Source organism: Paramormyrops kingsleyae, chromosome 23, assembly GCF_048594095.1.
Source record: "Paramormyrops kingsleyae isolate MSU_618 chromosome 23, PKINGS_0.4, whole genome shotgun sequence".
Taxonomy (NCBI): Eukaryota; Metazoa; Chordata; class Actinopteri; order Osteoglossiformes; family Mormyridae; genus Paramormyrops; species Paramormyrops kingsleyae.
In genome coordinates this window covers 11,999,311-12,009,155 of record NC_132819.1, presented here as the reverse complement: position 1 = coordinate 12,009,155, position 9,845 = coordinate 11,999,311, and the positions used below count along the sequence as shown (strand labels likewise).

The following is a 9,845-nucleotide window of genomic DNA, read 5'->3' as shown; positions in this document are numbered from 1 at the left end:
ACTGGGACCAGGTGCAGGTCTCAGAAAAACATCTGTGGTAACTGTCATGTCTCCGGCAAGGTAAGTTTTAATCAAAGAACTGGACTCAGTACAGGAAAAGAATGGCAGAACAGCAAAAGTGTCTGCAGAAAACAAGTTTTAGCAAGGCAAGGCAGCGGCAAAGAACAGACATCCTACTCTACGAAATGCTAACAGTGTTTCCTGAAATCGCAGAGATTCCGGCACTAAAGTGGCCCCAGGAAATGCCCCATAGCTGACTGTGATGGCCCCTGGTCCCGGGCTGGGTGTCCGTGAGGTCCGGGAGGCCGGGACGAGTGCAATATTGGGGGGAGATGGTACAACTTTGCACTACGTCCCGCACCTGCCTGACCCAGGGAGGGGTCGAGTTCAGGGGAATTTACTCCGGGAGTTTCTCGTCACTCAACGTCCATGTGCCTGCAGAGGAGACAAAGCACTGGCCTGGGATCAGTCTGCCCTCAGCTACATGCCATCAAAACAGGGAGAGACATGGGCACCTTCCTATCTTCATGCAGTTATACGTTTGTCTGTGGTGGGCAAGGGCAACAGCACACAAAATCCCTGAAACGGCTCCCATTCTGTTACATTGCAGTTAAGCGATTAAAAGAAAATACAGACTAAGAGAAAAATACTCAGTCACTTGGTGATTACCTAAATACTTATTTTTCTGCCTTGGGATATTTACAAGACTTCTGTCAAATTTTGTGTGAGTATGTGTGTATATGTGTGTGTGTGTGTGTGTGTGTGTGTGTTTGTTAAATATTTTTTATTTTTGGGCAGTGGTGGCTTGATGGTTAGGGAAACGCACTTGTAATTGAAAGATTGCAGGTTCGAATCCCAGACCAACAAGGCACCACTGAGGTACCCTGAGCAAGGTGCCGCCCCCAAGCACTGCCCCCGGGATGCTGAATTAGCTGCCCCCTGCTATGTCACGAAAGTCACATATGGGTTAAATGCAGAGGACACATTTCGTTGTTGTGTGTTGACACTGATCACCTAATTCTAATTCTTTTATTTCTTCTAAAATCATCAATCAATTACCGAAATCAGTTTAACATATACATATTATATTGTTTGGGTATTTTGATGCAGTCGCACTTTCGTTAAGAATGAATAGATGAGGATAATGCCAAAATTAACTAACTAGTGCTTATTAAAAATAAGTTAACTGTAGTACATGATCATAATTCTGAAGCACGATTTAAAAATGGCAAATGTCTACAGACAGTCTATAAGCACACTGATGTCTCTTGAACAAGGACAAATTGTAAGAGCGACAAGTGCAAGTTCCAAATTCCGATGTAAAATGTACATTACTTGGTGAGACTATTCTGTGAAGGTTATGCGAAACTTACTACATGACCGAACTAGTGTGAGACTGGTGATGCGCTGTTTTCCCCATTCTCTCAAATGGATAAAAAATACTTTAGAGCTTAGACTCACCATAAATTGGATTTTCCTTTATTCCCGAGACCCATGCCTATCGCAGTATTTACAGTAAGTATTTACAGCAGGAACGCGGTGCGATGCGTGTCTCGCGTCTGCGGCTGCGCTGTGTGCCGCGCACGTTTGCTGGGCATCAGCCTTTCCGATGTCCCTCCCGCAAAGCACAAGGGGCGTAAAAGCCCCCTAAAATGGACCTCTCTGGCCTGAATAGTCTGCGCTGTGCCGGCGGCCCCCGCCTCTGCTGCCACTAAATGCACAAAGGCGACCAAAGCGATGCACCGCGCGCGTCTTAAAGGGCCAAGACTCCCGGGACGCTGCCGCTGCTAGATTGAACCCAGGCCTCTCTGGGCCTCTAAGTTAAGGAAGCGAAATTAATTAGCACGCCAGTCTATCTTTTTTGACGGTAAACCTGAAGTACAGCTTTTCCCCAACGTTTTTTCCCCTTCCACGTGTTATCTGTCAGTGAACTTATGCTTCTGTAGCGGCCCTACTATCCGGAACCTCACACAGGATGTCTCAACATAATGCATTTCGCTTCCATATTTATGTTGATCGTTCTCCTATGTATGTATGTATGTATGTATGTATCTATCTATCTATCTATCTATCTATCTATCTATCTATCTATCTATCTATCTATCTATCTATCTATCTATCTATCTATCTATATCTGTCTGTCTGTCTGTAGTATAGTGTAGTATTGAAACTTCGAATAATTATTTTGTTATATTTGTCAAAGGAACTGTAACTACAAAGTAATATCTTAATTACATAATGTAAATTATTGGTAAATATTCAACAAGACTTTCTCAAATGTAAAGCATTTCACCAAGCATTTCACTTTGGTATTTCTTATTCTCGTTTTTATACAATTAAAATATACTGAAATGTATTTAGGAATGTTTTATTTTGAAAGGTAATACTACAGATGCATTAGGGTGTTTCATTTTCTAAGGCAAAAAATAAAATGTAAAATTTTTGCAGGCTTTGCTTACACCCCGAGTCTCAGTGATATAAAAGATATATATGCCAAATTTCAAGAGGATTGGATAATTTGGCAAATATATCTTTTACATCACTGATGTAAATGAAAATCACATCTTTGGAAAAATGAAACACCCTAAGATGCATGCTTATTGATAATTTCATCTTATACCGTCAGCGCCCCATACAGACATGGATACATTTGTTTGTACCCTTAGAGTGCTTCATTTCTATTTCAGAGATAGTTGTGTTTTTTGTGGAAGGGTACCAACAAATTTGTCCACATCTAGCTGACATTCTGTCCCCGATGCTTCCCTGCCTTGTACCCCAATGCTGCCTGGTAAGACTCAGGGTGACCCAGTGGGGAGGGGGGGGGGGGGGTTGTCAGCCCCCAATTATTAAAACCAGCCAAAACAACCCCCTGGACCCACATAAATGGGTGGAGACCTCAACCCCCCTGTGCTGAACCCAAACAACCCAAAGTTATGCCCTAGCACAGCCGTACACACACACACACACACACACACACGTAGGGTAAACATATCCTTATGGGGACCGCTCATTCATTTCAATGGGAAAAATGCTAACGCTAACTATGACAACCTTAACCCCTAACCAGCCCTAACCATAACCATAAGTAACCTAACAAAATACAAGAGTTTTTGCATTTTTAGTTTTTTCATAGCAGTCACCGATTTTTATAAAATAGAGTTTTCCCTTATAGGGACCAGGAAACCGGTCCCCATAAGGGAAAAAAAATGGATATCTATCACGTTATGGGGACATTATGTCCCCATAAGGATAGGTAAACCCACTCGCGCGCACACACACACACACACACACACACACTCCATTAATTTCTATGGGGAAAACTCTAATCCCAACATAACGACCTTAACCCCTACCCAGCCCTAACCTTGACAATAAGTAACGAAACAAAGTACGGTAGTGAGTGACTTTTTGCACCAGGAAGTTCTTCCTTGGACCTTGTTGACATATTGATAAATTGTTTTTGTTGACATTAAATTGAGTGAGAATTTGGTAAAAGATTTTAAAATAGTAATCAGCAAATTTTACTTTCAAACAGAAGATAAATTCCTTTTTACAAATCTGGCTTACTGATGTTTGTAATAGGTCAAATCAGAGTTAGTATTTGTCGGAACAAAGCAATTGACCAGTAGAGCAAAAACATCTGACTAGCAATCAAATTGTCCACCATCCATTTTAAAACAGCTTGTCCTGCTCAGGTCTGCACTCATTATTCTCCTACAACTCAGTTAAAATGCTTCTCGGCCCACAGTCAGAATGTAGACAGTTACTACTGCAACTAAATGACTGCTGTAAAGTGGTCATAACCATATTCTAAGTAAAGGGTTTGAAGATAAACAGATAGCTTAGCTATTTGTTTATACCACCAGAGGTCGCTGTTTGCTTAAATTACACAGGTCAACAAACGTGCCACACTTCGTTCCTTTTCTTAAATTATTTTTTTTCATATATCGCGTTTACTAAGCCCAGATATGCATTCAGAAAACTTTGCTCTAGTTCTATAAAAGATTAAAATATTTAGATATTTCTGTTTTATATTAAAGATATTAATAGTTTTATACTGGTAAAGTAAAAAGAAAAGAACAAAAAAACTTTTTTTATGATTTATTTCCAGCTGAAGCTCATCATAAAAACTCAGGGAATCGTTATACATAATAAAAATGGCTTTTTCCATTAAATGGAAGTTAAAAATTAAGCTTTATATCTGTAACAAAGTCCTTGGCCTTGCCAACAATATTGTTTTCTCCGTCTGACGTTTGCAGACAACTTCGGGGGCATCTCTTGTCACAATCCAGCAATAGTCTGCAGCCATTGCAGTTCTAGATGGAACGATAAAGAAAGACAAGATCCCCGACTTGATTGAATTAGACCATGGGTGTCAAACTCCAGTCCTGGGGGGCCGGAGCCTTGCACATTTTTGGGTTCTCTCTCATTTGACACACCTGATTCAACTGCTTGTGCTAATTACCACACAGTTCTTTAGCTGAATAATTTGTTGTGGAACAGGGAAAGAGCTAAGCTATACGGGACTCCGGCACTCCAGGACTAGACTTCGAAACCCCTGGATTCGTTGCTCAAATAAGCACAGGTGCATATTTTAACATGTTGTGCCAGATTCTTTCCTCCAGGGGGAGCCAATTGCACTTTGCAATCGTAGAACGTAAAAGCGCTCCTTGACACAAACAACCACAATGATCGGTTAAAAAAAATAACAAATTGCGAGCTGTCTGGGACATTTTACCTTAAAATTGTATTTTACGAATAAATATGAATTTTCTGGTTATATAAACAAGAACTCACAAGCACACAAAACCACACACTTAGAGTGTCTTAGAGTGCTGTAAATAGTAACCGTTGATTGTGAAAGGTGCATATTTTCAAGATGTGCTTGGGTATGTGCCTGGGTGTGTATCTTAATACACTCTTAACTTTAAAATCCGTTTAATTTCAAAAGCCACAACTATGCAGTGATGCAATGCAACCAAAAACGGAATGAAATAATTTTGTTCAGAAGGCGTCGGAAATAGTTTTTTAATTGGAATTTCACTTTACAGTACATTCAACCAATCCGGTAAATTCCAGTCAAATCCATGGGGAATCTCTGTATAGCACTTTCTGAAAACACTGTTAATTCGTCCTACAAATCTTATGTGGAAACATGTCAGTACTCAGCAGTTACATTTGCAATGTAATCTCAGAAGTAATAATTTGATAATTTACCTTGGTTTTTAAATTATTTCTAATTGTTTCTGGGTGAAATAGTAAAAAACAAAAAATTACGGAAAGTAACTACGAATATCTTATTCGTTGTATTATTAAGCTTTAATTTTTAATTTTTGCATATTTATAGTTTTATTTTAAATAATTGTTGGTTTAGGTGTGATTGCGAGTCCCACGGTTATAGATTAGGTTTCATGTGTTATTAAGAATTTGGATACTGTAATTGTTTCTGTTATTATTACATTCTCATTATATTGATACAGTATATGTTTTTCATGTTCATATAAGAACAGTTCCAAACTTTTAAGAAAAAACACTGCTTTCTTGCTGAAATCCGTTCATATCACACTGCTATAAACCAGCAAAACTGGGAATAAGGCACAAGTAAGGAGATTTATAAACTGGAATAACTAAAATGAAAATGAAATTCTTGCAAAAACTAGCAAAAACCCACAGTTAGGACGAGACGCACGAGGTCTGATAGGGAACATTTGGCCACGCCCACAGAGGGAAACGTAGAACGAAATGTACTGTTTTTGTGAAGGTGGAAAAAAAAATTCACACCATTTAAGAGGGAGATGATTGGCTGCTGGGTCAGACACACACTAAAAGCTTTCCGTTTCGATGACACAGACCCTCCAGATGTGCAGTTAGGCCACACCCCCCGCGAGGCGCCGTCTACCCCATCATCCTGTGCACTCCCTGTCTTGTTTACTAGCACGAGCTGTCCACGCGCCGGTTTTGCTCGCTGATTGGACGAAGGCGAAGCAAACAACGGATTCCATCCAATGAGTGCGCAGTGCACGGGACAAGCCACGCTGCTCACCCCCGCGAGCACATGCACCGCTAGACTGTTATGTGGGGGCGGTCGCTCATTGGTCGAGACAGGGTCATATAAAATACAGCACTTTCCTGTTTGTCTATACCAACACATGATATCGCAGAGGAAGGGTATTTCGCACTGACACGCATATACTGGGTATTTAAATTGCATTGGGCTACACAATTTAAAGCCTTGCAGCATTTGGGGTTTTCCTTAACGGAGCAGGGTAGGATACAACTTTTAGCAGATCTCTGAATTAGCTCAGACACCGGATAAAGGGCAGCCATGGTTGCAATGGGAAAGAAGGTGAAGACTTTCGAGATCGAGTTCAGCGATCCAAGTAAATCTTTCTACATCAGCGGAGACAAGGTGGCCGGCCGGATTGTCGTGGAGGTATCCGAGGTGACCAGGGTGTCGGCCGTGAGGGTGGTCGGAGTGGGATCCGCAAAAGTGGAGTACCTGAAAGGGAAGGAGCGCTGCCGAGAGGAGATCCCGTATCTGAGTTACGAAGAAGTCCTTCGGCTGGACGACCAGCCCTCTGGTAAGGATGAGGCGACCATCGGTTTCCGACAAAAACCCGGCTCGGATGCTTTGATAGCTGCTTAGCGAGTTACAATATACAATGGTCTGAAATCTGAGAACCGCTTCAGTGATATAAGATATGTAATGTGTGTATACTGCTTTGGTGCAAGATCATCATGATAATCTTAATCAAGGTGCAAATTTACCAAGTACAATTTTTTTATATATTGTAGAACTGTTGGTTTTTTTCTGTAGATTCGCCCTTATTTTAATTGTGTAGAACCAATTGGCCATTAGAACCTTTGGTTCTTATGTGTATTTTCATTGTGCATCCGTGTGTTTGCATATTTGTTCAACACTGAAGAGTTTTTGTATTCTTTCAGATAAAGATGGGTCAGTCATCCTCAGACCTGGCAACAAATATGAATACACGTTTGGATTTGAGCTTCCCCAGCAAGGGTAGGTATCCTGAGATTGTGTTTATCGCCATAGGAGTGCCTGAACATGAATGCCCCTCGAGGGCATTGTACTTCTAGCCAGCCAGGGCTCTGACCTCGCTCTCTCGGCCCATTAGGCAGCTGGTGTCTTCCTACACGGGAAAGTTTGGCTCCGTGCATTACTATGTGAAAGCCTTGCTGGTCCGACCATCTCAACCTGCCTTGGAGTGCAGGAAGCTGTTTGAGGTGGAGGAGCCCCTGGATGTCAACACCCCGGACTTGATGGTGAGTTTGCCAGCCATTTTTGTGCTCTCATGACTGTCCTAGTTTCTGCTGAATGTCTCAGGCCTTTGGGCTCTGCTGCTAGACTGTCCCAGCAACCTCTGGGTTGAGTCCAGCTTTTTAAGCAGTGCTGCATTTGGATGTCCTGAGGTACTAATCTCTCATAGCTTTAGAAGATTATACCCTTGAGATGTCATAGCTGTCCTTCTTTAAAGTTTAGAGAGGTATCTGCATGCAGATCACAGCAAATAATGTGCCTATATTCCTCATAAAATGAATATTTCCTGAATTTTTAAGTGACTAACCTGAGCATGTAGTTGGGTGGTCAATAAGCTGTTGAGGTGCTATAAACTAATGACCAATGTTAATCTCTGTTCCTGTTTTAGTCTCCCTCTGGTGGAACGCGGGAGAAGAAGGTCACCTGCATGTTCATCCCCGATGGCCAGGTGTCCCTCAACGCCAAAATCGACCGGAAGGGCTTCTGTGAGGGCGAAGAGATCTGCATCGATGCTCGCTTTGAGAACACCTGCTCGCGCATCGTGATCCCCAAGGCGGCCATCATCGCCAAGCACACCTACCAGGCTAAGGGGCGCTCCAAGGTCTTCCAGCAGAAGCTCTCCTCTGTGCGGGGGAACCACATCATCTCGGGCATGTGCGATGCCTGGCAGGGCAAGACCATCCGCGTGCCCAAGATCAAACCTTCCATCTTGGGTTGCAAAATCCTTCGCATGGAGTACTTCCTCTTGGTGAGTTTCACTGCTCATTTACCCCTCCCCCCCAGGTCTCCACAAACTCAGCTAACATAATCCTTCAACATAGATACCACAAGAGGCTTACCCATACCACAATCACAGGCAGAGATTTCTATTACTCCCAACAGCAATTGACATTTGATCCTCTGTCCCCTTCCAGATCTACGTCAGCATCCCCGGCAGTGAGAAGTTGGTTCTGGAGCTGCCCCTGGTCATTGGAAGCGGCTCTTCCAGTGGCTTCAGCAGCCGCACCAACAGCATGAGCAGCCAAGACGGGGGCAGCAGCACGGCCTCCAATAGCTGGGTGTCCCTGCGCATGCCCTCCGCTCCGCCCAGCTACTGCGAGCTGCCCCGCGACTGCCGCCTGGACACCCCCCTGCTGGACGATTACGACGGCGGGGATAGCCCCATCTTCATGAACTCCCATTTCCAGTTCCCGTCATCCCCACCGGTGTACGGCGAGGTAAATGCCGCACAGGATTCTCCCTATGCTCCGTAAATTCCACTATAGGAGTTTCTACTTAAGCCTAAATGTGTCTAATCCCAACATTGCACCTCCCCCCCCAGGTGGAAGGGGAGTACAATGGTAACTCAAGGATGCTGCCCGTCTGCTGAACGAATAAAGATCTCCCGGACTTTAGTGCATCTATGTCTGGGCCTGTTTCTACTTCAGCACTTTGCTGCAGAGTTCGGGGAGAGTGGGGGAAGGACTGGCATGCTGAGAAGAACGTATGCAGTAGGTGATGGACAGAACCAAGGAGATGTGTCTTTGTGGGGGTGGGGGCGGGTGGCACCCCACCCGTGAAGCAGGGAGGAAGATAGTGGGGAAAGCAGGAGTCTGAAGCTGGAAGTTTAATCCTGTGCTATGATCCATCTTTTTCTTGTGATCCTATACTAAGCTGTGCTTCTCCACCACTGGTGCTCTTCCAGAATCAGCCCTCCCTAAGTTGTGATGGGCTATTCCAGTTTTCCAAAGAGGCTCCTTTTTATACAGAGCTGTTCAGGATGCAAGTATTTTGCTAGCTGTCATTCGGTGACCTTTGGTATCCTGCTATCCATATACCAGGCATGAATAGGAGTGTCTCCTTGACACTCCTTGATGTGTAAGGAGTTTGGGACCTCTGTGCTCGTCTCAAAGCATTTACTCCTCTGAAACACATTGCTTTGAAGATATATACATCAACGTAATGTCATTCCATAAAATGTCATTTTTTTTGAAAGGGGAACTGTTTGTCAGTTTTGTTTTCAATCATGATTATGGTGTTCTAGGGACCTTGTGCTGAAATATGTGATGTTAAGAAGGAATTGAGCAGATTGTCTTTGCCTGTGTTTTAGTGTTTGACTTATATAGATATGATATTGCACTTCTGAATGCATATTACTTTGTTACTGTCAAACTTTGTCTTCCACTTGAAGCAAACTCTGTGTTAGGGCATGTATCAGGCTCAGGTCTGAAAAAACAATGTATGTCATCTCCGTCCCACTGCACTGAAGCGGTCTGACACGCTGAGTGCCAGACCAGAGATTGCTTCTGCACTGTGGTCCTGATACATGTTCCGGAAAATCAGGGGCACCCCCGACATTATTATAGATACACCTGGGGTTTCTCCCAGGATGCATTTCACTGTGGGGAGTCGGGGGCACTTTTCAGCACACGCCTTTTATTTCCTTATCAAAGCGCAGTGATTGTATTGCTGAACTGATATTTGTGAAATATGCAACTTTGTTTATATTTTGTATGAACATTTGAATTGTTTTTTGTAAGAGACCCTGTGGGTTATTTTTTAAAAATAAAAATAAATTATACCTAAA

The 9,845-nt window shown here is 43.1% G+C and overlaps 1 protein-coding gene and 1 long non-coding RNA gene across 2 annotated transcripts; one reads left to right on the top strand and one right to left on the bottom strand.

Moving 5' to 3' along the window:
- Positions 1 to 49: 49 nt before the first annotated feature.
- LOC111857858 (uncharacterized) lies at positions 50 to 1,685 on the bottom strand. The gene is made up of 2 exons (XR_002841453.2): positions 1,462 to 1,685; positions 50 to 435 (listed from the first exon to the last, which is right to left on the bottom strand). It is a non-coding gene; the product is annotated as an uncharacterized lncRNA (long non-coding RNA).
- Positions 1,686 to 6,127: 4,442 nt separating this feature from the next.
- Positions 6,128 to 9,845, top strand: txnipa (thioredoxin interacting protein a). Its single transcript, XM_023790499.2, has 6 exons — positions 6,128 to 6,581; positions 6,946 to 7,021; positions 7,137 to 7,284; positions 7,668 to 8,027; positions 8,194 to 8,496; positions 8,601 to 9,845. Exons 1-6 carry the CDS (start codon positions 6,326 to 6,328, stop codon positions 8,646 to 8,648), a joined length of 1,191 nt encoding a protein of 396 aa, XP_023646267.1. The 5' UTR covers positions 6,128 to 6,325; the 3' UTR covers positions 8,649 to 9,845.